Source organism: Trachurus trachurus (assembly GCF_905171665.1).
Source record: "Trachurus trachurus genome assembly, chromosome: 15".
NCBI lineage: Eukaryota > Metazoa > Chordata > Actinopteri > Carangiformes > Carangidae > Trachurus > Trachurus trachurus.
The window spans coordinates 15,297,662-15,325,485 of record NC_139906.1 but is presented as its reverse complement, the minus strand read 5'-3'; the positions used below and the strand labels follow the sequence as shown (position 1 = coordinate 15,325,485).

The 27,824-nt window shown below is 43.8% G+C and overlaps 2 protein-coding genes across 4 annotated transcripts in view; both read left to right on the top strand.

Annotated features, from left to right (window-relative positions):
* Positions 1 to 17,004, top strand: part of dlg5a (discs, large homolog 5a) — a gene marked incomplete at its 3' end in the record, with an annotated part of 35,434 nt that extends 18,430 nt beyond the window's left edge. The window contains exons 11-33 of one of the 2 annotated variants that reach the window (XM_083988263.1): positions 112 to 244; positions 406 to 533; positions 617 to 792; positions 886 to 989; positions 2,232 to 2,324; positions 2,543 to 3,592; positions 4,123 to 4,243; positions 4,332 to 4,476; positions 4,782 to 4,915; positions 5,031 to 5,120; positions 5,889 to 6,057; positions 7,802 to 7,964; positions 9,009 to 9,142; positions 10,227 to 10,391; positions 10,511 to 10,694; positions 11,407 to 11,555; positions 12,280 to 12,450; positions 12,825 to 13,015; positions 13,105 to 13,248; positions 13,451 to 13,578; positions 13,915 to 14,024; positions 14,604 to 14,713; positions 14,870 to 17,004. In XM_083988263.1, coding sequence (XP_083844389.1) covers positions 112 to 244; positions 406 to 533; positions 617 to 792; positions 886 to 989; positions 2,232 to 2,324; positions 2,543 to 3,592; positions 4,123 to 4,243; positions 4,332 to 4,476; positions 4,782 to 4,915; positions 5,031 to 5,120; positions 5,889 to 6,057; positions 7,802 to 7,964; positions 9,009 to 9,142; positions 10,227 to 10,391; positions 10,511 to 10,694; positions 11,407 to 11,555; positions 12,280 to 12,450; positions 12,825 to 13,015; positions 13,105 to 13,248; positions 13,451 to 13,578; positions 13,915 to 14,024; positions 14,604 to 14,713; positions 14,870 to 14,973 — 4,096 coding nt within the window. The remainder of the gene's footprint in view (positions 1 to 111; positions 245 to 405; positions 534 to 616; positions 793 to 885; positions 990 to 2,231; positions 2,325 to 2,542; positions 3,593 to 4,122; positions 4,244 to 4,331; positions 4,477 to 4,781; positions 4,916 to 5,030; positions 5,121 to 5,888; positions 6,058 to 7,801; positions 7,965 to 9,008; positions 9,143 to 10,226; positions 10,392 to 10,510; positions 10,695 to 11,406; positions 11,556 to 12,279; positions 12,451 to 12,824; positions 13,016 to 13,104; positions 13,249 to 13,450; positions 13,579 to 13,914; positions 14,025 to 14,603; positions 14,714 to 14,869) is intronic. The other variant, XM_083988264.1, reaches the window with a different exon arrangement.
* Positions 17,005 to 21,503: 4,499 nt separating this feature from the next.
* The window catches only part of kcnma1a (potassium large conductance calcium-activated channel, subfamily M, alpha member 1a), a 133,686-nt gene continuing 127,365 nt past the window's right edge, over positions 21,504 to 27,824 (top strand). For both annotated transcript variants that reach the window (XM_083988341.1, XM_083988342.1), the window contains exon 1: positions 21,504 to 22,528. In XM_083988341.1, the coding sequence (XP_083844467.1) occupies positions 22,238 to 22,528 (291 nt within the window). In that variant the 5' untranslated portion in view covers positions 21,504 to 22,237. The remainder of the gene's footprint in view (positions 22,529 to 27,824) is intronic.

The window sequence follows — 27,824 nt, the reverse complement described above, 5'->3', positions numbered from 1 at the left end:
TGTATGTTCCGGTCCACGTCCACGTGGTGTGCAGTCCTCTCTGTTGCCTCTGCCAGTCCATCCCTAAGTGACTGACCTTTGACTTTGTGTGCACTGTCTTCCTTTGTTAAGGGAGAAGATGGAGAGCCAGCTGGAGAAGGAGGCCAGGTTCTGTCAGCTAATGGCCCACAGCTCTCACGACTCAGCCATCGACACAGACTCCCTGGAGTGGGAGACAGAGGTGGTGGAGTTTGAGAAAGACAGGGTAAGAGCAGCGCTCAGATCTTATTACTGAGAGTGATTTGATGACACGCCGGTCTCCTGAGAGCCAGCAGAGCTCCAAAGACTGCCAAAACTTGACGATATTGAAATGGATTTGTCAAAATTAATGAATCTACTGTCATTTGTATTATTGCCTTTTTATAGGATGACATGGATTTGAAGGCACTTGGGTTTGATATCGCTGAGGGGGTAAATGATCCATATTTACCAGGAGATTGTGGAATATTTGTAACGAGGGTGGACAAAGGAAGTATCGCAGATGGAAGGTTAAGGTACGAGTTGCCTCACGATGCTAACCTGCGTCCTTTTCATCCGGACAGATTCTTTATTAAACGCTGCGACCTTTCATTTCCAGAGTGAACGATTGGTTATTGAAGATAAATGACATGGACCTGACCAATAAGGACAGGAAGCAGGTGGTGAAGGCTGTCCTTAATGGTGGAGGATTGATCAACATGGTGGTACGAAGAAGGAAGTCTCTGGGGGGAAGGCTGGTCACTCCTGTTCACATCAATCTCGTGGGACACAAGGGTGTGTTGGCGCTGGAATACTTGCTTGTGCTCGTTCTTTCCGTGTTGTTTTGTGTCCCCTTGTTTATCACCACGTTGTCTCCTCTGTTTTAAGACAGTGGTATTGGTCTGGAGAGCGGGGTGTTTGTAACTGCTATCGTCCAGGGCAGTCCAGCCGCCAGGGAAGGTTCTCTCACAGTTGGAGACAGACTGATCGCTGTGAGTCACTGTCAGCCTTAATGAAATCCCCCTTTTTTCTGTCTTTTTTTTTGAAAATACACCCTTCCTCCACATCTACCACTCTACAGCTCACACTCGTTCCTAATCCAGGCCTTGATCCATTCCAGTATCCACACTCTGAACCCAGATAAGGTGGGATTTGGCTGAGCATGTGAAGTAGAAGGAAGAAAGTCTCCTCCTTTAGATTAAACCCTCAAAAACTTGCAGCTCTACAGGGCTAGGTGGAGCTGTCTTTACACACATACACACACACACCGCTGCTGCAGTAACCTCAGACTTAAGGGAGTGGGTGAGAGAAGACGAGCGTCAGGAATGGAACCATGCGTACCTATCTTTATCTTCCAAAAGTGACCTTGTCTGTTATGCTAATCTGTTGGCAGCAGCAGAAATCTTTACTCCCCCGGTTAGTTTAAACCTCAGCATGAAACCTGTGCATTACCTTTAAATCTCAGAGCACTTGGATGTCTCTGCTCACCACTTAGCACCACAGCAGTCTCCTCCTTGTAGCCAGGTGATATGCCAGATGATAGCTCAGCACAACCACATTTAGCCCTGGTAAGTACAGACGATGGATGCGTTAAGAGATCTTAATCGTGGAAGAGTATCGTATTTAAACATGCCCTTGTGGATGTTAATCACAGTAGTGTATCAGGTTATGTATAACTTATTAAATGCGTAATTGCGTTTGCAAAAAAAAAAAAAGAGTTAAGAGTGCTGTATCTGCATTGAAATATGCATGGGATGCAATTGAATGTCGCTTGCTGAACCCCACAGCCCAGAGGTGACCGTTTCCTCTCCTCAGCTTGGTAAAATGTATCAAACTCATTCTGGGTTAAGCAGAAAGTTCCTTCCTGAACTTACTTCACGATAAAGCTCAGCTGTAATATATCACCCCATTTTAGTATCTCTGACCGTTTCCTCAAGTCGAGCCCATTGTGATGGAAATATGCAGATTGCGCTGTGAGGATTCTTCTGACTGAAATGTGATGGCCTAAATTTCCCACGGTTTTTCCCACCACAGCAGAGCGACACACATCTCGGGTCCCGTTCGCTGTCATGTTGACAAGATATGTCACCTGCATGTGTTTATAGACATCCTGTGTGGCAGTAAATAGATCCACATGACACATGGGCCTTAGAGGAATATCAAAAAGACTACTGTGCATTGCTTTAGTGCTGAAGGACCTGTCCTTATTTCCAGTGTCTCTCTCTACTCCCCAGATAAATGGCATTGCTCTGGATAACAAATCTGTGACAGAGTGCGAGGCTCTGTTGAGGAGCTGCAGGGACTCTCTGAGCCTCTCTCTCATGAAGGTGGGCCACATTCATCTCACTTTCTCCTTCTGTACTTCACCTACGCTGAAAATCTTCAAGCGTTTTCTTTTTTTTTCTACTTTTGCATGCCCTACTTAGTTTTACAACTTTTTGTGAGAGCTGAATTATCTGACGCATTACTGTTTAATTTACCAGGGTATCATTAAATATGTGTCCCTTTTGTGTTGCTTATGCCATCATCTGTCCTCCCCCTGCAGTTCTTCCCTCACAGCACGTCAGGCCAGAACATCTTTGAGAGTCTGCGTGAGTCATCGGAAAAGTCCAACGGGCGCATTCATCTGTCAGAGATTCACTCCCGGAACAGTCGCAACCTCAAACACAACAGCTCGACGCAGACTGACATCTTCTGCCCCGATGTTGGGAGCACTAGCACAAGCAGCATCTCTGGGGAGAGGAGGAAGGTCAGAGGTGAAGCTGAGGAGGTGTACGACATCAGCAAGCCGTTCTCCACAGGTTCCCTCCACGCCACCAGCCTCCGGCCGGCCTCTGACTTGGGTACCGGCCGATACGGGCCCAGCGCTTTCCAAGAGTGCTGTCCCTACAACAAGGGGCCTTCCTCCTTGCCCTTTGAACCTGTGTCACCTTCAGACTGCATCACAATGGAGACGACCCTGGAGAAGAAGCACAGCGGGGGCACGTGGCCCAAGATGATGGTGGGAGGTATGTCGGTTGCACCGGAGAACACCAGTACAGTCACAGCAGCAGCTCAGCTCTCCATCTACAAGTCGCCCAAGCAGAGGAAGTCCATCTTCGACCCAGACACTTTCAAACGCCCCGAAACACCTTCCTCAAAGATGGAGTACATGGCAGCCAATCAGATTGCGGCAGTAGCTGCCGCAGCCGCAGCCTCTCATTCCCCGCAGCCCTCGAAGACAGAGTCCCTCTCCTCCTCATCCACCCCTACCCCAACCCCTCCCACCCCACCCACTCGCAGTGACTCCTTTAAGTTCAAACACAAACATCAAAGCAGCTCTGCCTCCGACTGCACCATCACCTCAGACGGCAAGGGAGAGGCTGTCATCTCCATGGCAGCAGGAGAGAGCAGGGAGAGGAGCGAGCGAGAAAGAGACAGGAACGGAAACCACTATTTCCTGGAAGGCAAGGTCCTGACCTCCAGGAAGTCTTGCGACGAGGACATCGGCCGAACCAGAGGGGAGGAGCCGGAGGTGAAGAGACCACGCCCTAAATCTGCCCCCGCCCTCCGTCGCAGGATGACCCCCCAGACCATCACTTTCCCCACTTTCCAAGTGAGTCAAGGTCTTCAAAGTCTCGACGTGGCGTATTTGCTTTGAAATTTTATCCTTTTAAGAGAGCGCTCTAATAAAAAGATGAGAACAGGATGCATTTGAGAAGTGATTCAAAAATCTAAAGTGGCACCAACATTTCAAATCATCCCACTGGGCCAAAGCATCCATTTTGTAATAGAATTTACAGCCTTGTCAGAGTTATACCCCAGGGACTGGCCTCTTAGACAGCGTGTCTGAGTGATTGATGCTCCTGCACTGGTACAGCCATCCAGACCAAGAGCTGAGTCAGTGCCTGGGGCTCAGACGACTCTGCCTGGCTACCTCCTCAGGCCCCGAAGCACACAGGAGATGGAGGTGGGGTGGGGGGCCAGGAGGAGTTGAGGACAAATGTTCATTTTACTGTTGTGGGATGTTCATGCTGGCATTTTTCTCATATAATACTTGTCTGCAGCAAAAGGACAGAGGATTTCTCCCTGTTGTATTACCCTGCAGGGAAAATGGTAACCGTTTGTTTCTGTCACTCATCACAGAGCTACTCTAACGACGATCATTCACCTGAGCCCAGGGACATGCTGCGTTCCTCCCCCAGCCGCTCCCATAGGCACAGCGTCGGCTTCGTCCCCACGGTCTACAATGGCACCCTACCTCCTAGTGAGTCTCTCAAATGCTTACATAAACACACGCCTCCTACCTTGAATCCCCCGGTCTCTAACATGGCGGTGCGTCTGCGCTTTGTCAGATTCAGCCCACCGGGGGCTGTCTCCATGCCCCGCTGTGACTGCCGTGATGAGGAATCCGGTGTACACGGTGCGCAGCCACCGCGTTCATACCAGCAACTGTCCATCTGTCGCCTCCCAGATATGTCACCAGCACACCCACACCAGGTAACCTCCCTCTTCACACTCACCATTTCTTTGACCGCTGCTCTAAAACAGATTGTCAGTTCACTCTTTCTGGCTGTTAAGATGAGTAATACATTTAAATTAGCCTGTTTCCTAAAGGCAAAAATCACATAATTAAATTTTGGTTTGAGTGGAAAATAATTGTGTGCTGTTGCTTTGCCCTAACATTGTGCAGTTATGGTTTAACTCTGCCCATCAATTTAATTATGTCTCAACTAGGAAATATCTTGCATGCTGATATAATTATATAAGCATGAGAAATTTTGAATTCTTTTCAAACTGCACAGCCCCCAACACCAGGGTCGTCTGAGCCTAGACCTAAGCCAGCAGAAGCGCACAAGCGACTACTCCGAATCCTCATCGTCACGCAGCAGCAGAGCTTCTCACGGTACAAACTCACTGCCCTCCAGTGCACGGCTCGGTCAGTCTGACACTCACGCACGCACTCAAACACACACACACATAAAGGTCATGACTCATTGTTCCTTTCCTTTAAAAAAAACGTTCATTCCTGTATCATTTTATCCCACCGCCAGGTTCTTCCAATAATGTCCAGTACCGCACAGAGAGGATCAAAATCCCTTCCACTCCCCGATACCCTCGCTCCATGCTGGGGTCAGACAGAGGTACTGCTCTCACTAGTACTTCACATTTACCACACAAGTATCAAACTACTTAAAAGCCCAGTGGATCATACTGCAAAGCAGGACCTATAAGGCTAAGCATTTTTTTGTCTTTTAACTCTGTTTCACAACCCTCAGGCCTGGTTGAACTTTGTCAGGTTTGCTAAGTTGTAAGATCAATGTCTTGTTTGAGGTTTAGCAGCCTTGGCAGAAGGAAAACAGGAGCCAAAATATTTCATTGCCAGATGAAGAACTCTCCTCTTGAACACTTGAAGTATCCTTTTTGTAAGCAGTTTGAGCTTGTATCTCATCTATGTGAGGTAATAATGTCCAAAATGAGGGGCCAGACTATGTGCAGACAGAAAAATGATATGTTCAGATGCAAATCATATCTAGGCAGTTAAATGTATGATCATCCAAACCACCTCTTCATGTGATTAGAACACATGGGCATGTAGGACAAGTTGTGCTGAGGTGTTTAACTGTTACATAATCTGTGTTTTTGGATCTTTTTAAATTAGAACAGAGTTCTGCTGTTGTAATATTGTGTTCTAATTTGATTTCTGTTGAATGACCTCTGTGTATGATAATGTGTTGTACAAATAGGTTTGCCTTTTCTTTCCTAAAAGTTCTGTTTTCACAAAATGGTGTGACACTGTATTTGTAACTAGATTTCAGTGCGTATTTACTGTGAGGTGTAAATGTCATTTTAAACGGCGCAGACTTTCACTCTGTCCTCCTCTGCTCCTGTTCGTCTCTTGTTAAACCCAGGCTCCCTCTCTCACTCTGAGTGTAGCAGTCCCAGTCTCATCACACCTCCACATTCGCCACTCAATCTGGAGACTTCTTCGTTTGCCAGCAGCCAATCGCAGGGCTCCATTTCAACTTTACCTCGGATCTCAGTCAGCCCTGTGCCGATAGGGGAGCGCAGGAAAGACAGGTATGACGGGAGATTCACACAGATGCAGATTCTAAAGAGCAGAGCAGTACGCCAGAGATGAACTGTCCACAAGTGAATTGCACGTCTGCAAATTAGCTTGTTGATCATGGATTATCTGTTAAGAAGATGAATCTGATGACTGTTATTAGTGTCGAGTTGATCAGTGTGGCCCTTGTTGTAGATACAGAGAGAGCGGCTCCACAGATGGTGTGAATGACATAGAGTATGATTATAAAGCTCACTTCAGAAGCTGGTACGATATGGCCTGCCCTGAGGGATCCTCCCAGGTTATTTCAACAGGCGTTGCCAGGCAACAGGTCTATCATGGTCAGAGCTCTGCAATCCCTCATTGAAATTCAGATTGAAATCCTATTAAAAGTTGTTTAATAATTTTATAGAAGCTTGTTACCGTTTCCAAAATAGATGCAGCGATCCGCCAAGTGTGTTGGGATTTTCCTCCAACATTTCTGTCCCATTTTCTATCACCAGCACCACTCAGTCTTTTTTACACCGTTACTGTCTCTGTATGATATCTGTCCTCCATTCTCCTCTTTTATCTTCCTCCCGCCTCTCTGTAACCTTCCGCTTCCAGATCTCTTTACCGTAACCGATCTTTTCTAAGGATTCCTCTGGCTGCAAGGCCGAGGTTCTCCTCTCTCAGGAGCCTCAGGTTCGTTCTCCCTCAACAGTGCTACAAACAAGGGAATGCCCCCTACCCCCCACCACCCTCCAACCCAACCACCCTTCCCTCAAAATCACGTCGTTCACATGCTTCAGTGCAGTTGGGTACATAATATGGAGGAGCAGGGTAGTCATGTACAGCTTCCATGCACTATATGGAATGCAAAAAGAATGTGTATATATATATGTTTTTGATGTTTTTCACCCACCACAAGAGCGTGGTTTAATTTTCAGATTGCTAGTTCTTTGCATGCTGCAGTATGATACGTGCCTCAGGAAACAAAAAAAGCCCTGATTAGTTCCACTTAGTGAACTTCAAAGGTTGAGCCTTGTGTTTATATGTCTGTACTTGTCTCCCTCCATGTCGGAAAACCCACTTGAATCTCGGATATTGCATGCAGCGTCCATGCCCCACAATGATGACATGGTCAATATGCATGTGTATGTTTTGGCCGTAAGCCAAGTCACCCTTTAGTCTGCAGTATGTATGTTATGCAACGGTATTATTATTTAGCCTCCAGCTTCTGGGTCATGGTCTTGTTTGTACACCACCACTCTGTTTACCCCTGTCTCTGGCTGCTAATCCATTTCTCTTATCCTTCATGGAATTGTATTCCCATGTCCAAAGCCAACTTGTTATGAAGACGCAAAGTTCATGCAAATCTCCTTCATGTGAAGGGATTTCACTTGCCTGTGCTTTCATGATGTTACACATGGTCTCTCTGAACTCTGAGCCTGTCCTGTCCGGTTTCTCCTCTAAGCCAGGCATAGAATGGCCCTCCGGAGAGATGATCGGTTTACAGGCCTGGGAGGAAATTTAAACTCGGGTTCCAACATTTCTCAAACATGACTTTCTGTTGGTATTGTGTTTTTATATTTGGAAGAGATATGATTTTGTATAAGGAGACAAACCTGGGTGACAAGTAACTCTCCAGAGCTGTAAATCCAGTGTTCAGCCCTGCTGTGAAAATCTTTCCTCACCGTTTACCCTCTCAACTTCCTCCTGTGTGGTATCCTGTCACCGTATATGCATTCATTCATTCATTTCCCTCTTTCCCATCAGGCCATACTTGGAAGAGCCGCGCAACGTCATCGTGCACAAAGGTGCGGAGCCTCTTGGCATCTCCATCGTCAGCGGGGAGAATGGAGGGATCTTTGTCTCTAAAGTGACTGGAGGTAGCATCGCCCACCAGGCAGGATTGGAGTATGGAGACCAACTGCTGGAGGTATAGACAACTAACTTCATGTTGTAGCTTCAAGTGGCATAAATAAGAATGTATACGATAAGATAAGATGCCTTTGGTTCTGTATAGCCTCACTGCGGGGCAAGCATATTCATCAGCGCTGTCACAGGTCCCAGGACTAGCTGAAATGCATGAATTGAAATGGTGTTTTTACTGCATATGAACTGTCTGCTTATACTGATGTGCTATTGCAATATCAAGTGGGTGTACTGCACTTGTGAATGATGCACACACAGTTTGAGTAGTTAAAAGAAGAAGACTTATGGACGTGGGATGTTTTTGAAGTTTGTTTATCACACCCGAACTTTGCAGAGGCTTAGTTGCTCTGTTTTTTTCTGTGCTTCATTATCACACAAGGTAGTGGCTCCTTTGGCTCCTTTGGCAGTGCTAATGCCTGTCATCCCGTCTTACATAACCCAGCTATGAACTAAAAACAGTGTGCACTTTTTTTATATGTTTACGTTGACAATTGAACACAAAAGTAGAATCACCCTCCAGATCCATTTCTTAATGTAGCTACGTTAAAGTGAAGACATTAATGAAGATGTAATTAAGACTTAAGGAAGATGTTCACCTGAGTGGTGGCTAGATGACCTCCCCTTAATCTTTCAGTCTGTTCAATATAGTTATGTGTTGTGTGAACGAGGTACATACTTAAAAAAAAACGACAAAAAACAAAAAATGCATCATAAATATGCATCAGTGGCTTTACATAATCACAACAAAGCATGCGCTGCCTCAGCACTTCTGAATTGCAAATAGAGCTACAGATGTTTCAAGGCAAACAATGGCTGTCTGCTCTCTGCACAAAGCAAAGAGTATGCACTATATTTTTTTTCTAAAGCAGGAAAATGGGTGTAAAGTTAATCCTCTGTCAACTCTCATGAGTATCGTTTCCACCAAGCACTACTAATGACTTAAAACCCTTAATAAACCGGGCACATACTGTGTTCATATCTCTCTGTTCTTTTAATAACCCCATCTCTCCTAAAACTCTCCCTAATCACACATTTCTTCCTTTATCAGTATAACGGTATCAACTTGCGGAACGCCACGGAGCAGCAGGCTCGCCTCATCATCGGCCAGCAGTGTGACACCATCACCATTATGGCCCAGTACAACCCACACATGTACCAGCTGGGCAACCACTCTCGCTCCAGGTAACAGGATGTTTCTTGAAGAATTATTCAGAGATGTTCGGTGGGGGAGTTGTTCATTCTGCGTCCCAGCTGGGCTGCTTTGGCTGATTGCTGAATCGGTTCCAGTAAATGTTCCAGTTAAGTTAAGAACGACAGAGATGTTTTGACAGAGTTTCTTTTTTTCAGGCAGGCCAGATGATACATTTTCATTGCATTTACACTTTTCCAGCTGAACGAGCAGAGACACAGAAACAACATTTGTTCATTTAGGTGTGAAGTGTAAAGAATTAACTGTCTGGCTGTTCATCTTTAAATGTTCTCTAAGTGCAGGGTAGAGCCTGACCGTTCAATATAAATCCCTGAAATTTTGATATTCGACTGTTTTGTGACCAATACGTATATATTCTCTCTTGCATCTAATAATGCCTTTTTTTACGCAGTTTTCTGTGCCATAATATTTTTTTATTAGCTGCTAATTTATAACTTTAATAATGTAGACAAAGTAATGTGGAGCAAGATTATATGGTCAAAATCCTCTAATTTTGCACCATGTTGACAATAAATCACAGTTGCTCTTAATCTAGTTTAGATTAGAACCGTTGCAGGACTGACCTCACCATAGCTTCTAGCTCATTGTAGTTCAGGAGCCACATACTGCACAATTTGGGACGGACCAGTAAAATAATAGCGTAATAACCTATAAACGAAGAGAACGTAACATTTTTTCCTTTGTTTTATTGCAAAGGAGTAGAAGTACATTATGTTTACAGTTAATGAACTATCCTTAAGATAGTACATTAAGACATTAAGAACAACCTGAATTTCTTGCGAAAAATACCGTATGTGCAGTTTCAACAATATTATGCCTCTTCTTTCTTCTATGTAATTTTCACACTTGGCAAATTCATCTTGTGGGCTGGATTGGACCCTCTGGTGGCCACACATTAGACACTATTAGCTATTAGATTGATACCAAGAACAGCTGCAGTGTACAACAGCAGCGTCAGCAGAGTCATCTGAGTAATAGTGAGAAACATCAAACGTAATGTTTTTTTTAAATAATTCAATTGATGGAGCAAAAACTTTGACTGTTCCATCTGTGCAGCTCGCGTCTGGAGCCAGTCAGTACTCAGTCGACTCCCCAAGGAAGCGGGGCTGCCACCCCCGACAATCACTCCGCCATCGATACACTCAGCGAACAAGACGAGGGCACGCTCACTCCCTCCTCCAAGCAAACTACTCCCACAACCAGCCCTCACAATTTCATCAGGTAAACATGTGCACCAACATTAATGAGATGCTAAGAGATCTTATTCAGTGTAATAAGCTGTGCATAGGATGAATATGTGCTCTGTGCACATATCTAACTGACCAATTGTTGTCGTCCAGGATGCCGTCTGAGGGCAGCAGGAAGGTGTGTGAGCCACGACTGGTGACGGTGCGCAGGCCCGGAGTGGAGGTGGGAGTCACGCTCTGCGGAGGGAACCTGCGGGGCGTCTACATAGAGAGCCTGGATGAGGACAGTCCTGCCAGAGGCCCCGATGGGCTGCTGCCTGGGGACCTCATCCTAGAGGTATAGACTCACAACATTTCCATGCACGCATGCATAGACACACAACCTGCTGTCTAGGAATTTCTATGAATTGTGTGTGGAGACATTTCTGGAAAGATGGATGTTCTCTAAGTGAGAGTTTTAGTCCGTTTCACATTACACTGTGGATTTTCATTTGACAGTGAGGAGACGTAGGACTAGAAGTGATCTCAAAGCTCTTATGAGACGTTTGCTGTCTCTTGACTCTTAAAGAGCCTTGTGTGCTGTTGTTACTTCAGACTCGAGCACTGACAGAAGGCGCTGGCTTTTTTTCCCCCCTACCTGTCATTGTTTTTCATTGATCTCCTCCTCGTCTGCGTTCTCTCGCTCTCTCCATATCGGTGATCTATCCAGGAGCACCGCAAACTCATAATAGACAATTCTTGGCATGCTCCCACTTAGCTCTCTGCCACAAAGACCTGCTATCTGAATTGCCATGCAGCTTTGTCATCAGTCTGCACAGCATCAGTCTGTCCTTCAATCTCCCATCCTGTTTGTTTTCTTCCTCCAAACATGGCACAAATCAATACTGCGACACTTTAATACAGCTGAGAGCTCAGAGGAAATGTAGCCATTTACAAGTGGACCCTTCGCAGGCACGCCAAATTATTTCACACTCCAAATTTCTCTGCTTCCCAATTCTCAATTGTCATGACGTGACGTTCATTAGGCTCCTCTCCACGTTGTCTTTCAGTATAACTTGGTGAATATGAAGAATAAGACGGCAGAAGAGATGTACGTCGAGATGCTGAAGCCTGCAGAGGTGGTCACGTTCAAGGTGCAGCATCGGCCAGATGACTTCAGCATGCTCAAAGATGTTCCAGGAGACGGCTTTTATATTAGGTAAGTGCATAGATACAGTACTCATATTACACATAGACTTAATGTGTTACAGCTCTGCAAAAAGAACTACAACAACTTTTCCCCAAGCAACTTCATCATCTCATCTCTGCCCATGCTGCTATATATAGAACCACTACTGGAGTGGCCCTTGGACAAGCTTGAATCTTTCTCATCTAACCAATTATGTCCCAGATCCAGTGTGTGACTGCGATGATGCTAATCACACCACAGATTTAGGTTATCTAATCTCTCTCTACTCACTGTTCACAAACACCGTGTCCATTTTGCGCTCTGTGTTTTTCCAGGTCGTTAGAAATAACATTGTGTATGAATGGAAAAACAAGAACTAAAATAGTCACGTTTTATTGTTGGAAGTCTGTCCAGGCGTGTTGCAGCAGCTGCCGCAGTCACTTGTCATATAGGCAAGTGGGCTTGTGATGTCATCTGCAGTAAATACACTCAGCCTGCCGGGCTGTCGCAGATAGGCTGTTCGGGAATGACTTACGAGGCTGCAACATGAGGAAAGCAGGTCCTATACTGTTTATAGATAAACTCCCTCTTCACTTCCTTTCTTACTCTCTGATTCTTTGTCTTGTTGCCATCACACCTCTCTCTCCCAATGCCTCACCTCCTCCCTCGCTGCTTCAGCCTCACGCCCCTCACACCCTCGTTCCGCCCTACTCTTCATAACTCCCCATCTATCTTTGTCTCTCCCTCCCACCAGGGCACTTTACGACCGGGTGGGTGAGGCCGAGGGGGACCTCAGTTTCAAGAAGGATGACATCCTGTACGTGGATGAGTCTTTACCAAAGGGCAGCTTCGGGACCTGGATGGCCTGGCAGCTAGATGAGAACGCACAGCAGATCCAGAGGGGGCAGATCCCCAGCAAGTACATGTGGGTGGAGAATGCGATACACACTTACACACATAGTGTACATCTTTGAGCAAGCGGAGAGTTTGTAACAGCTGAGACAACAATCTGTGCCATACTGCCACGATGCAGGAATCATATCCAATGTCACTTCTCTACCATTCCATGTTTTGGACCATTGCTTTTCTCTTAGACATTGTTCTCTTATTGTATCTTCCCTGTAAATGTGCCTTGATGTTGGAAACTGTTTCTGGCTGAAACAGTGATTCTAATGCAATACAACAAATTGTCTCTTAACAAAACAGTCCATACATGTGAACTTGTCATCGTTTTTTTTTTCTTTTCCCTGCGCGGATCCTCTTCACTTAAATCTGTTGTTGCGTTCATGTGCCGTGTAGGATGGACCAAGAGTTTTACCGCCGACACAGTGTGACAGAAATGAAGGAAGACTCCAGCAAAACTCTGTCGGCAGCAGCTCGCAGATCCTTCTTCAGAAGGAAACAGAAACACAAACGCAGCAGCTCCAAAGACAGCAAAGAGATGGTGGCTCTGGACGCCATCAGCACAGACTCCATCCCCTTTCTTGATGGTAAGAAGAAAGGGCTTCATGTGTCGGATTAAAGAAAACAAAGTCCAGAGGATATTTCTGTTGACCTGTGTGCTCGCTCCCTCTGTCAGACTGTGTGAGCCTGGCGTACCAGCGGGTCCAGAAGGTGGAGTGCACCTCTCCCCGACCGGTGCTCATCCTTGGGCCGCTCACTGACCCCGTCAAGGAGATGCTGGTGAAAGAGTCTCCTGGGAAGTTCTGCAGATGTGTACTGGGTGAGTTCATCCCATCCAGATGTTAGTCCCAACAGGGGGAATAAATCACTCATAAAAATCAGACTCTGCGTTTGGAGGAATAGGTGGTTTAGTTTTTGAAAATTTGTATTTCAGTCACATAATGTCTTTATGCCTTTGAGGAACATCCATGCTTTTACCACATTGGCTGTTTGTTTTACTCTGCCATTCTTTTTGTCTGCAGAGGTGATGAAGGCATCCCAGCAAGCCATCGAGAGAGGCGTCAAAGACTGCCTCTTCATCGACTACAAGCGCAGGAGTGGCCATTTTGACGTGACCACTGTTGCTTCTATAAAGGAAATAACAGATAAGGTATTAGTCAGTGCCTCTCACTCTCTCTCATCAGATTGTATCAGGAGCGATAAAGTGGCCTCTATTTGTCTTTGATCTCTGCCTTTGGTGAAGATAACTTATCACCATCGCAGCACTTCAGGCTTGGATATCGTTGAATGAAAGGGTTCCCGTTATGACGGCAGTGCTTTAAATTACCGTATTTACCCGAATATAAGACAACCCTGAAAAATAAGACTATCCGTCTTTTTGAGACTTTATGAGATGGAAAAAATACCGTCTTATATTCGGGTCAGTACCGTAGTTCATCTGTTGAAGTGTTATGTCAATATTATTTTGGGTTTTTTTTGCTTACAGGGCTGCCACTGTTTGCTCGACATCGCCCCACATGCCATCGAAAGGCTCCACAGTGTTCACATTTATCCAATTGTTGTCTTTGTCCGCTACAAAAATGCCAAGCAGATTAAGTAAGTTGCATCTTTTTACAGTACACACAATGACACACACACACACACACACACACAGACACAGTGGTAGTGTGGTACAGAATGTCTGATGAGTGAACTCTGGAGTGCTATGCCAAGGCCAGAAGTATGAGGATAGAGATGTCCCGGTACAGTGGCACTGATTCCCTGTGTGTCTGTGTCTCTCGATGATGGATGGATGGATGGATGGATGGATGGATGGATGGATGGATGGATGGAGCGGGATAAGCCTTCACACTTTCCATTCTACCATGAACCCTTTGGCGTGTCTGTCAGAGCACCCCACTCCACCACACACACTGTATAATCCCAAACAGCTGCTGAAGCATAACTGTTTTTTCCCCCCCTGCTCTGTTTGTCATAAATATTTGCCAGGATTCATCAGATGCTGTTGTTACATATTTGAAATAGGCTGAACAACAATAATTTGGCTAATTTGGGACACATTTTCATATTTTTCACTGGCAAAATAAGTAACTGTAAAGCATTTTATGTTGGTAAAGATAGAAAGATGATGTTCACTGATCTTTTTTTTCTTCTTTAAAAAAAAAAAAATCACAGGGAACAGAAGGATCCAATTTATCTGCGGGACAAAGTCTCTCAAAAACATTCCAAGGAGCAATTTGAAAGTGCACAGAAGATAGAGCAAGAGTACAGCAAATTCTTCACAGGTTTGTATGCAATCACAACAGAAACCAGCCTAAAACACAGATTATATAATAATTCTTTGTTTAAAAAACAAACACATATATTTTTTTCTTTTTTTTCACTTCCAGTCAGTACTTTTCTCCTCTGTTTTTTCTCAATGAGTCACCTTTTCTTTGCAGGTATTGTCCAAGGTGGCACCCTCCCTTACATTTGCACTCAGATCATGACTATAGTTGATCAAGAACAAAGTAAAGTCCTGTGGACTCCACTTGGCTGCCCCTAGAGGAGACCGGCTGCCACTACAGCAAACTGCAGCTTCTCATCTCCATTCCCCCAAACACTAATTAACTCTTTCACACTATAACAATAGGTACTCTACAGCGAGCTAGTTATGTAAATTATTGATATTTTTTTATTTTGTCTTTGTTATGGTTTATAATCAGAGCCTCCTTTATTTCTGATGTAACTCCGGAGCAGGTTAGTAGCACTGGATCTCCATGTTAGAGTTCATTGAGTCTTCCCTAAGGGTTTCTGGTTGGTGTATATGTAATGCTGCATTGTAAGCATCCGTTTACAGTCAAAAGACGTGTCTGACTATTGATGTTCAATATTTGCTTGAATGCGCGTGTGTGTGTGTGTGTGTGTGTGTGTGTGTGTGTGTGTGTGTCCACCAGTGTACACAAACCTCAACACTAATGAAGTTCAGCAACCCCTGACCCACCCGTGTACCAAATGACATTTGTGGTTTCCCTACAAATATGGACCCATTTTAATGACTGACAACTAATTGTGTGTGTGTTTGTCTTTGCGTGCGAGTTTGTGTGTGTGTGTGAGAGAGAGAGAGAGAGAGAGAGAAAACAGCATTGAGACTGTTGCTCACAATTGTAATGACAATTCAGATGAGTTGTTCGAATACGACGCTATAGAAATGGAATGCGAGGATCAGACATCACATTCCTCGTGGTGTTTCATCACAAAAAAGTGCAAAAGCATCAAAAAACCTCTTGAAGTATGCAGCTGCGTTCTCACTGAACCCGACTGCCAGCAGCAGCGACGGCCATGAAAACTCCAAACACATCGATGTGTGCTCTATGCATTGTGTTTCTATAGTAGCCGGGTGTGTGGACAGTTTATGGGCCTTTCGGAAGTGCCTTCGGAGAAGAAGCCTGATCTGAAACCAACCCCTGGGTCACGTAGCCAGAACACGCAGATGATTTTTGTTGAACGTTTCTCCTCCAGATCTGATATATAATCATTTCACCCATCGTGGACTAAATGATCTAGGGGCTGATTTGAGACCAGTACAGTGCATGACAATGGTGAGGTTTTGAGGGTCGGCCGGAAAGGCGTCCAACGGGTTAACTCCTCAGAATGCACTCCAGGGCTAGACAGACCACTGTGTAACTATCATTATATCTCTTTAACATATATTTAACAACAATATAGAGTATAACATATACAATATGCAGATACATCTGAGAGAGAAAAAAAACAAATATTATATATATTACATGTATTTTCACTAGGTCATATGCCTAGGAACGTCTGGCAGTCAAGTAATGTCTTAGCAGGTATTAGCATGTTTTTTTTTTTCTTTTAAATTTATTTTTTGTTTTTTTTTGTGGTTGGTTGTCAGTCACTTATCGATGTACTCATTAAAAGAGACACTATGAAGCAAAATTTGCAGGGTAATATCTTAAACGATTTTTCTCTGGTCTGTTTAAATGTTAGTGACTTTTCATTGTTATTTAATTGTATTTTTTATTCAGGAGGCAAAAAAATATTGACAAAAATATTCTGCCCTTCCTCGAAAACCATATCCTGTATCTTAATGTGCCAAAATCCACTAAGGCAACTTTATCCTTTTTATTTCTGTTTTGCACTTGTTTATCTGTGAACCTTAAACATATAACTGTTCCTAGGTTTCCAGTAGACTACAAATAGGTACTATAATTTCTACTGTAACTAATTCACATTTTATGTATCACATCAGTTCCTTACATTTCATTGATGGCCTTTTTATTCTTCATTAGAAAAAAAGGATCACTTCTTATTTGAATTATTAAAAAGGGATCTATTCTTGCACAGTTTTTCAAAGGAAAATTAGTCCACAAGTTTGACTATTGGGCTAAAAGAGTAAGAAGAAGCAAACTGTAATGTTCCTATTTTTCTGAATAGATAGCATATGTTCTAGAGAGAGAGCGAGAGAGACAGCAGGATACAACATGAATTGGTTGTATTTTTAGGAAGAAGAATCTAGATGCCAGGTACTGATTGAACTTTTTCTTTTATTAAAAAGAATGTGATTTGTATGTTGAGACATTAACATGAGAATAAAGCTCATTTTCTGTATCACAACATGGGCTCAGGCTGAAGTTTTATTCTGCTCTACTACTAAAAATATTGCATGCTTGAATTTGCATCTTTCACTTACCACCACCGCCCAGTTTGCACTGTTTGAGCAATGCTTGAGAAGATACGTTTCAAAAAGTTTTGTCTTCTTTTATTTAGATTTTTTTTAAAGAAGAGAACTAAAACAGAACTGATGGCAGTTTTTTTTCTGTCTTGCTGAAATGTGACTGTGTCCCTCTGACGCGTACGAGGATAGAAAGCAAATCCACTTTTTTTTTCCTTCTTATTTTGTTGAAAGCATCAGCAAATGAAAGGGCCATCAATTTCTGAGTTGAGATAAGGTGGCATGACAGTATCTGCCAGGATCTCAGAGGGAGTGCGATAAAGATGTGGCCTTGATTCAGCTTTAGAGAAGCAGCTGCATCCTTGAGTTTATACACGGTTTTGAAAATGCTGTGGCTTTGTCTGTTCTTCAGCAGCAAAACTATCGTACATCATGTTTGCAGTTAGATGGTGACAGCTCAATGTGCACACTGAGAAATCCTCTTTAGTAAAACAATGCGTACATCACACCCTATATAAGAAAGATTAAGATAATGCAGGTATATCAGTCACTTCAGTTACTTTATTTACTCAGTGATCTTATTAAGATCCATGTCTCTTTATTTAATTAAAGACAGACTTTGCATTGTATTGTATAACCATGTAGACCTGGGCCTGTACCTATCGTCTGATGAAAGAAGAGTTGATCTTTTATACATTGTGAACATTTGATAGGATGTTACACCACTATGTCTTGCTTTTTCCAAGCTAGTTATGATTTTGTTTCCATGCATTATTCATTGTCTTCACTCACCAGTGTGGTGCTGGGTTTCTCCTTATCGTATGATTTATTAGTTGTACATGATTTATGAGGAGAATAATACCACTTTTGCTTCCCTTTTGCCTCAATTTCCACCAAATTGCTTCAATTAAATCACAAATTATTAATTTGAAATGAGATTTAAAGTAGTTTAAGTAATTTCACAGTTCATAATCATATTTTCCCAGAAAAACATCACTTTTTAAAATACAATGATTTCTTGAAGGAAAAGAACTATGATATTGATGTAAAGTGAAGAATCATCTCTGATCGGCTAGTTCTGCTTAATATGATTTGAGAATGACTTCTAAATGTTATGCTTCACTTGGTACCACAACAAACATATAAAAGAGGAACTTCTATTTCAGCAGCGTGCCTTCAGAGCTGCTTTCCATGCAGTTAGGCGGCCTGTAGCTACACCAGAACTTGCTGGTTGATTGGGTGCCTCTAGCTCGAGGTTGTTTCCTCCAAGCTGCGCGTCAGGGGTCACATGGTCCTCTAGCCAATGATGTCACAGTGAATGACTACCCTCCAGCTGCCTGTCAGGTTCACTGGGGCAAGAGAGCACCCAGTGTCTCCAAAACATCCACTATTGCCTCAAACTGCCAGAAACTCAGCTGTACTTGAGTGAGAGCAGTCATTGTTTGAAACCGGACGCTGTGTTAGCCACTAAATGGTTTTTCAGAGAATGCTGCTCATGGTTTCAGTCACTAATGACTTTGAAGCACATCAGACATACAGTAGGTGCAAGCCTGCTATGTCGTGTCCCAAATTCTTTATGTCCTCCAAGTCTCCTCCTGCCTATTTTAGAAAGAGGGTAGGGTCTCCTGCCCTCCTGCTGAGGTGTCTGTTTCAAGACAGCTGCTGACAGCTCGACTGAACTTGAGAAGTCTCAAGTCTGACAGCAAAGGATCTTTGTAGTCCACGGTGGCAAGCTGTGGCCTTTCCCGGCTCACGTCAAAATCCCGTTGTCACAGCGAGGAGGCATGTTTCCTTCTTTCACCGTGCCTCCGCTTGATAGGGTGAATTCGTCCCGTTCTCCAGCATGTTAACTCCAGCATCTCCGAAAGTCCCTGTGGGATTACCACCTGACTGCTTTCACGTTAATCTCCTCATCTGTCAGTGCCAAGACCTTCCAGCTAAAGTTCTGCTGGCCCACAGGAACCACTTACACACCAGCTGGCCTTTCATAGGGAGGGGGTGATCAATTGGAGTCCATTCTGCTGCGTCCAGCAATAAACACCAGGAAGATTTATTATGACACATAATGTACATAGCATGTGCTGCTGATGCTCTCACTCTCTGTGACCTCTCCGTGGGGGTTATTGTTGCTTTGGAATTTGGATCTCTCTTGGCTTGTACACAGAGTAGCCTACCTACGGTGGATTGATTTTCCTGTTGTTGTCCTCTCTTCTCCACATGCATCATGAATTATGTGCAGATACATTTGTAATTCTTTGTGAATCCAAACCATGAATAAACATTATTACTCTGAATGGAAGGCCTATGTTAGCCGGACTTGTGATTTACACCTCGCTTGTTTCCTCATGATTTCATCACTTATTCAATAAAGATGAGCATTAATAAAACATTTCTTGATCGTGAGGCTTTAGATAACTCAGATTTATTATTTTCTGACCCATGTCACCTTGGTTCTTGCAAGAATATTCATTTTTTATAAGCTGTTGTAATATTTGAAAAAAAAGAGAGAAAAAGTCAGTGGATCCTGCCACTATAGGCTGCTGCGGAGCATCATCATCTGCCTTTATTGTGAAAGTTCATCTTTTTACCAGCAGGAGGACAATTTCAGAGCTGCTGCTCAAAGCCCATCCTAATGCTTATCAGGCTGCCTGAGCACGAACAGATCAGACGCTGTCTGTGGCATCACAGGCCATGAATAAAGCTTTACAACGTATGTAACATTGGAGTTGCATTTTAAACCTGAACCCAGTTGTCTGATTTTTTAAGTCTTGGTGTTTCCTGCAGGGTCAGTCGAAAACAAACTTCAAAATGAGCGATGTGGATGGAACTGGGGGAAAAAAATCAATAAGAATATTAAAAGAATTAAAAACATGGTGCCTTGAGCTTTATCCTTGTCCTGTGTCTCATATCCACTAGACCAGCCAATGGTGGGTACAGCGCAGTCCCGCTATGCCTCTGTTTTATGTGATGTCATTGTGCTTGCATAGACATTCATAACTCTGAAGTGCTATATTTTACAGATCTCCTTGTCATCAGTGTTTTACAGCTCACCCCCCTCCCAGGTTAAAAGATTCAGTTACAGGAGCTATTTCTGTAGAAGCACTAATATTTCCCAGACAATAAATTACCATCATGGAACATAAATCTTCTTCACATCGTACCTAAACATGTTTACTTTTCACATGATCTGTGCTTGAGACCAGGTGCCATATTTCCACACATCATGGGACATAAGTAAAAAATAAAGTTGATCATGTCACCTTCACTTTAAATCAGTGCAGAAGAGGATGAGCAGCTTCAACTGCACTGTCACTGTTTTAAATCAAAGCATTCAGAGGGACTTACAGGGGAGGGGGCGCAAATTTATGAAAGTTTATAGCATCGCATACCTCCAAGAAGTCTGGAGCCTTGTGACACAGGTGGCTGTGTGCACCTGCCTGGTCTGGTGCTCAGGGGTCAGTGGTTATTCGGGGCCTCCAAACCAGCTGTTTCCCCTCCCAGCCCCTCCCTCAATATCCCCTTTGGTCTGGCTGGCTGGCTGCTGGAGGGGCATCCTGCATGTGCAGCCATAAACCACTGCTGGCCGTGCCTCACCGTCATCACCAATCCACACCTGTTTTTGCACTAATATGTGCTCTAAAAGTGTAAGCATATTACAGTAATTGATAGAGAAGGACACCCCCCACCCCTCTATGTCTCTCTCTATTTGTGAGACCTTTTTTATATATAGAGTTCATCTCTCAATATGAAAACAGGGACGCCCATCATCAGTGATTGAAAACGGGGAGCACTATCCTTAATGAAAATTCACCACAATATAATATCCCTGCAGGGAACTGTCACTGTTGGAGTCAATGATGAGTAACCTCACTTTATTGTAGTTTTTATATCCACCGGTGTCACTACAAGATTCCTGTGGGGTGTGGGGTGGAGGGGGTGAGTCGTCTTTTGCAGTGATGTTTATCGTGGGTTATAATCCTGAAATTTATAGCCGATCGATACTGTTGCTTTTCATAGCCTCTTTGTGCTTGCGACGTGCGTCACCGGCGTGCGTTTAAGACGCAAAGGCGCAATTGTTGCCTACCTCCTTTATGCAGCCTCACCAGCAGCAGCAGCAGCAGCAGCAGCAGAAGAGAGAAAGAGAGGCGGTCGCCACATGGAATAAACATCGTCGCGGTGTTTCTGCCCCCTGTCCATCTCTTATTATTAGCGCTTCGCTCCGCCCTCCTACCTGTAAACCCCCCCTCACCACCCCCACCTCATCCTTACACCCACCCACCCTCTCCGCTCCACACCACACCACACCACTCCACCCCCCTCCTCCCACCGCCTCGCTCTCCTCTGGAGCGGATCTGACAGGCGCTCTCAGCTGGCCGCTCCGTGCCAGGGTTGCAGGGGGACCGAATGGGAGACAGCGACGTTCACCCGAGCTCCAGTCCGTCTTTATGTTTTTTTGTTTTTTTACGCAGACCTGACAGCGAAGACGCCCGCAAGAACATGTAGTCTTAGTCGGCCGCAGTGACAGCTGACCAACTGTAGAATTAAACCGTGTTTTTTCCCCCCTTCTTTTTTCTTCCCGTCTTGTTGCAAACGGCTCTTCACAGTCGATTGACGCTTAAAGAAAGTGAGATCGATTCCCCCGCCTGCTAATCGACAAGCTCCCTGAATGGAAGACGGCTAAGAGAGAGCTCGCCACGCCGAGAAACAGGCTCAGACGTTGTGTTCTTGTTTATTTTTTCTTTTTCTTTTTTTCTTTTCGACTGTCGTTGTATTTACCACCGTCCGAAGTCTCATTGGCAGCCGCGACGGCTGCAAACGACGGCGTCCTTTAGCCATGGCTTTTGGCGTAAAAGAGCCAGAAAATCCCTCAGAATGAGAAGCGCCACAGATTCGTCATTATTGCGGATTTAAATGCCTCTCACCAAGGGCCACCGACCCGCGATTTTGGTCAGGTCCGCGTATATGCGGCGTCTCACGCTGTCACGAGTAAACAATTCATAGGCTGCTAATAAACCCAGTAAAAAATCGGGTGGGTGAACATAATCTACAGAGAAGAGGGGATTTTTTTTTCAAGCAATATGGCTGGTGAGTGGGGCTGGGGACGCTGGCACAGGCTCTCCAAGGCTCCTAAATGCTAGCTGAAGCAGATGGCACCGTTCCCCATGGAAGCGACAGCTCTATGAGGACAAGCAATATCATTAATAATATAAATCCGGACTCTTCAATCTTAATATCCAAGATGGAAGACGTTGTCATCCCGTTCTCGTCTGAGGTGCCCTGCGACAATAATGGACAGCGCATGTGGTGGGCATTCCTCGCCTCCTCCATGGTGACGTTTTTTGGGGGTCTCTTCATCATCCTGCTATGGAGGACCCTCAAATATCTGTGGACTGTTTGCTGCCACTGCAACATAAAACCCAAGGTAAGATTGCTCTACTTCTGCTGTCAGTTTGCAGCTACATGTGTAAAAAAAAAGAAGAAAAAAAAAGAAGCCCCTCCATATATTACACTGATGCACATAATGGTGATATTCCTGTCACATTGGCCTTGACTTCTTGCTCTCTGATGGCCTCCACTGTTCAAGTGACATGCCCCCTAAGCTGAATGTTATGGGTTTCCTCATCATCTGCATCATACGCAGCCACTAAACTGATAAAGTGCCCATTGCAGTGCCTTTGTAATGAATGAGTCCCCTGAAGATGATTGTTATTATCCCTTGGCTCGGCTGTCTTCTTGAATATAGGGGGTGGTGTTGCATGACGGACGCTGGTGAGATGAGGGGAGAGAGCAATGCCTTCATTTCATTTTCCTTCAACATGCACCACAGTGTCCTCATCAGCTCGTAACTTCTAGGGTGAAAGTAAACATCTCAGGGGGGCCGCACACCAGTTTCATGTAACCAAACATATGATCCTGCACATTCCACCAGTGAGACCTAATGAAGTCTACCGGGACTTCTCATGCAGACCCAATGACACAGAGGCTTGTCGATTAACACACTGTGCAACAACTCTGCAATATTAAGTATCTGGAAACATCATTCCTTGTTGCCACATCTTTCTGTTATTCCACCTCATGTTTACGTTCAGCGGCGGCTGAAATGTGTTTGTTCTGCATGTTGGCAGGAATAATGTAGAACTAGGATAAAAAGGGTGACTGCCCATTCCTTCGCTTGGGGTGGTCTGCATTAAGGATGAATCACGGCTGATTCATGTGTGTATTAAAGCCTGCTTCATACATGACTCACACTCTTATGTGTAGTGCATGGACCCCTGGCTGAACAGAGGGGCAGCTTGAAAGGTAATGTTGCTGAGAGTGTGCACAAACATGGCCGAACATGTTTCATTTCTCAATGCTTGTTTGAAATAAGAAAATATTCATACGTTTAATACAAAAAATCCTGAAGTAATGGTGTTTTTAAAAACTGTCTTAAGTCTAGCCAGGGTTTTGCGTCAGTGCCACTGACTAGCAGAAAAGAAAGACAGAGCGAGTGTCAGCTCCCTCGTCCTTGATGTATTTGGGTTGTGTCCAGTTTGTTTGGATGAGCCGTGTACCTCCTGCTGCTTCTCAGTCATGTTCTTTTGGTCGCCTTGGTCCTTTTCTGCCCTTTTCTGTTTGGTATTGTGACAGGTGGGAGACAGGGGCAACCCTAGCTGCCAATAAACAAAGCAGATCCCCTCCACTGAAGGAAAGGTTGAATGCAGTAAGATGTGATACAGGGTGTTTGATTTGGTATTGGTCGTATTGTGTAAATGAATCTTAAGAAAGTGGAAATTAATCCATCAACATTAGCTGGTGAAGATTGTATTTTACATTTGTGAAGAGTTTTACAAAATGGTGAAGCAGTTCATTTGAGATGACGGCAATTAGATTTTTTTTGTATTTAGAAATCCCTATCCAAAACATATTTTACTAGAACCCTCACCAAAGAGCACCGTTTTTTTTTTCAGTTTTTCACTCCAAGATCCACACAGTGCTCCCTCACCCCCTTTTTCTCTACGTATTCTACTACTAGTAGTACTAGTACTGATAGCTGACTAGATAATAACTCCCAACTCCTAATTTACCTTCATGCATAAAACTCCAAAACCAGATACATTTCATAAAGCTGCTATTTTGCATTGGATATGACTGATACACTTATCATCTCAATGTTTCCTTCATTATTCGAATCTTCCACTCAGAAAACTGATCATGCGGGAAACAAATTGCAGACATCACCATGATACATATAAGAGGCTTCTGCCGGGATCCAAATAATTGCTAAAAAAAAAAGGTCTCATCTAAACATCTCTTGTTTATGCTGAGAGATGATTCTGCCCAGTAGGTCATTTAGGCTATTATTTGGCTGTCAGCCTCCTGTCATTTTGTCATGCCCATGTATCCCCAGTATCAGAAATGGCACCAAACCATATGTCATCCTTCATACTTCGCACCGTCTTGCTGGGGAAAGTGATGAAAATAAACCATGCAAATATAATGAGGCATCCATCTTGTGACTGCTGGTGGGTATCTGGTTGCATCTCATCTCTAGGAAATGAGAAGAAATGATAAAAATGAAACCACACGCCTGTTGGTGCTCCCTGTCTCTGTTGCGGTGTGTTGTTGCTGTGTTGTGAACGACAGAGCTGTCCTGTTAGGTGACTTTGGTGGGGCTTGACACTTGGCTGCAGTGGGAAAAGGCTTGTTAGGAGTATTAAGAAAGGGAAACTGGATCTGTGTTCAGCTGACTGGTGAGGCCAGCTCGGTTGGCATGTGTCAGAAACAGGATGCATTGTTGGCGTACTGGGAACCTGGAATCAGAGGCAAGGAAATAGAGGTGGAAACTCTGAGAGAGTCACAGGAGGAAGTGGAAACAGGGGGTGTGAGGGCGATGAAGGGTTCGAGAGGGGGTGTTGCATTGCATAGTGTCCTCCTGCGCTTTGCCATTGACACACAGCTGGTGTCCTAAATCTTTTAAATGGCCATCTTCTCTGTTAAGATTATAAGAGAGAGGTCAAGGGTCGAAGAGATCATACGCATCAAGAAAGGCAGAGATAAGGGGATTCTGCCAAGGGAAATGTGCAGTGCAACTTTGATGTCGGCACTGTTCAATAACGGTGTCTGCAGTGTTGCTGCTCATTTACTGCAAAGCCAATAAATGCATATTGAACTCCAAGGAGCTGGGAAAGAGTCCTCAGAACCTGGGATAATCACCTTTTTTTTTAAAACCTGGATCCGTCTAAAACAAGACAAAACAGTTGTATTGTGGACAGTTAAGCAATGGTCTGATCCGAACATCAGATTTAAAAAAAAAACAAAAAACAAAACATAAGACATATTGATTTTTCTAAACCTGTGCTAGTAATGGCAACATTATGGCATTATTTATCTGCTGGGTGTTTCAGAGTGCTCAAATGCCACTTTTAAGCCACGTATCAACCACATTGGTAATGCGATTTGCCCTAAGTCCCCCTGCAAACAGCAGCTCTCAGGCTGTCTGGATGAGTGACAATATTTCATTCTCTTTTTATAGTGCAGTTCAAGACTTCACACAATCTAAATATGGGGTTTTCTTACTAAGGGAAAGTCTCACTCAAGACAATGCTAATGCATATGCATGAGTGATGGAAATGTAAGCGCAACCACTCAGTGATATACTGAAGTGGAGGAAGCCACACTAACATGCTGCAAGGCTTGTTAGCATATAAGCTCTGCTCTGTATTCCCGTCCCTATGGTCTTGTAGTCTTGCTGAGTTTTTGTGCTGTTTTCTGTGCTGTGCTGCTTCACTGCTGTATGGTTATCTAATGGTCTAGTTATCCACTCTGCGTCATGCCACCTCCAGGAGTTCTTATATGACGCCTCTGTTATTTGGGATGCGTGGGGAGGAGGAGTATAGAGGCTTTGCGTTTGTGGTATTAATCCCTATTCAAACATGCATGGCATTATCATCCTCTGGAGAACATGACTGTGAAAACATGGCTCTAAGAAAAAAAAGAGAAACACCTGGTATTTTCTATATTAGCGCTTGTGAATCACTTTTCAAACTAGACTCACATTGCAGTTTTCCTATATCTTGTATATGTTTGTGTAGTTGCGACAGCCAGTGAAATCTAAAGTTAATTTTGAGTGAACCTGATATATTATGACAGAGAAAATGTTGAACTTTCAGGTCCAAAGCAACAAAAGCTGAGAGGAGCTCAGTTAATTTTTAGCTGGAGCTGGATTAAATAGTTGATTCGTAAAATAATTAATCAACAGAAAATTAACCCCCAATTAATTGTCCTGTTTCAAACTAAAAACATGAGGATTTGCTTTTTATTAAATGGATAAACTGTGGATTTTGAACTGTTTACAAAACAAATGATTTTAGGGATGTAAAACTGACTGACTTTAGAAAATTGTGATCGTTGGAAATCTTTTATTTTCTTCCACAAAATTGTGATATTTCACACATTTTTCAAATTAAGCAATTAAACAAGGCAGATATATATCAATACTGAAAATTATCCCATATTGTTTTTGACAAATTTTTCAGCTTTGTGAACTGGCTAATTAGACAGCAGGTCACTGTTGGCTACTGCTATTACCAATGCCATACTGTTGCCTAGTTTAATTTGCCAGTTGGCATGATCTGGCTGACTAAGTGATGTCATCATATTTGTAAGATTTTATTGGTACAAACTCATTAATTCTCAGCAGTATGGAAACCATCCATGTCCCTATTTACCTTCTTTAAAATACATTGATCAGTCACTGTTACCAGAGGCCGAGGGCCTCCACTTTGAGTTATTTTACCCAGAACACATCCCTACAGGTGTTTAGAAGGCAGTTTCATCTGGGGGTGTGAAGGAGAACAGTGTTCAGCCCTGCATCGGTGGGAGAAGGAGCTGCAGTGGACTCCACCACTGACACCTGTCACAGAGCAGTTAGGAGAGAGATTGTTCCGTCCTATCGGCTGTGAACTGGTCTGAACTGACAACACAGAGGAAGTAAGTGCACAAGCAGCATCAGAGTAGACTGTCACGTATTTCGATCTAAGCACTAAACTACATGTGTCGGTGTGTTTTGGTGAGATATATATCCTGCTAAATGAGGACTGAAAAAACAAAACACACCTCCCACCTTGCCTGAGCACAACAGCTGATGCAGCTACTGCACTGAGCACCTTCCGCCTCCCCCTCATCCCCCCAAGGTGCAACATGGAGTGTTTTATGTGCACTTTAGAGCCAACAGACGTCAGGACTGTACAGTTGTTTCTGTCCAAACAGCTCAGCGAGCGGGGTGATGGAGCCGTGTACCTGCTCTGTTTGGACAATCTACTCTTGACACTTATCACTCCTGTACTCGGGCTTAATCTAGATGACATTTGGTTACATAATTGCCGACATCTGTATGTTCTCTGCATGTGAATCAGCACATAATATTTCCTGTTCATAGTGGTAAAAACAGACAATCCTCCACACGGTGTGACTATTAAATTACATATTTAAATATTGATGTATTACATTTGCACTTTCATAATATGTGATATATGTTTTTATATACTGAGACAATTTCTCTACATTTGTATGGACCTCCGTACACCAGCTCGTCTCTGCATCTCTCACACAAATCTTACTCTACGTGTTACTTGAGTTTCAGCCCATTCCATACACAGTTAGTTTATTATTTGCATTTTAGCCTCTGGTCTGAATATTATACATTTTACTTTGTCTATTATTTGAAATTTGACGCG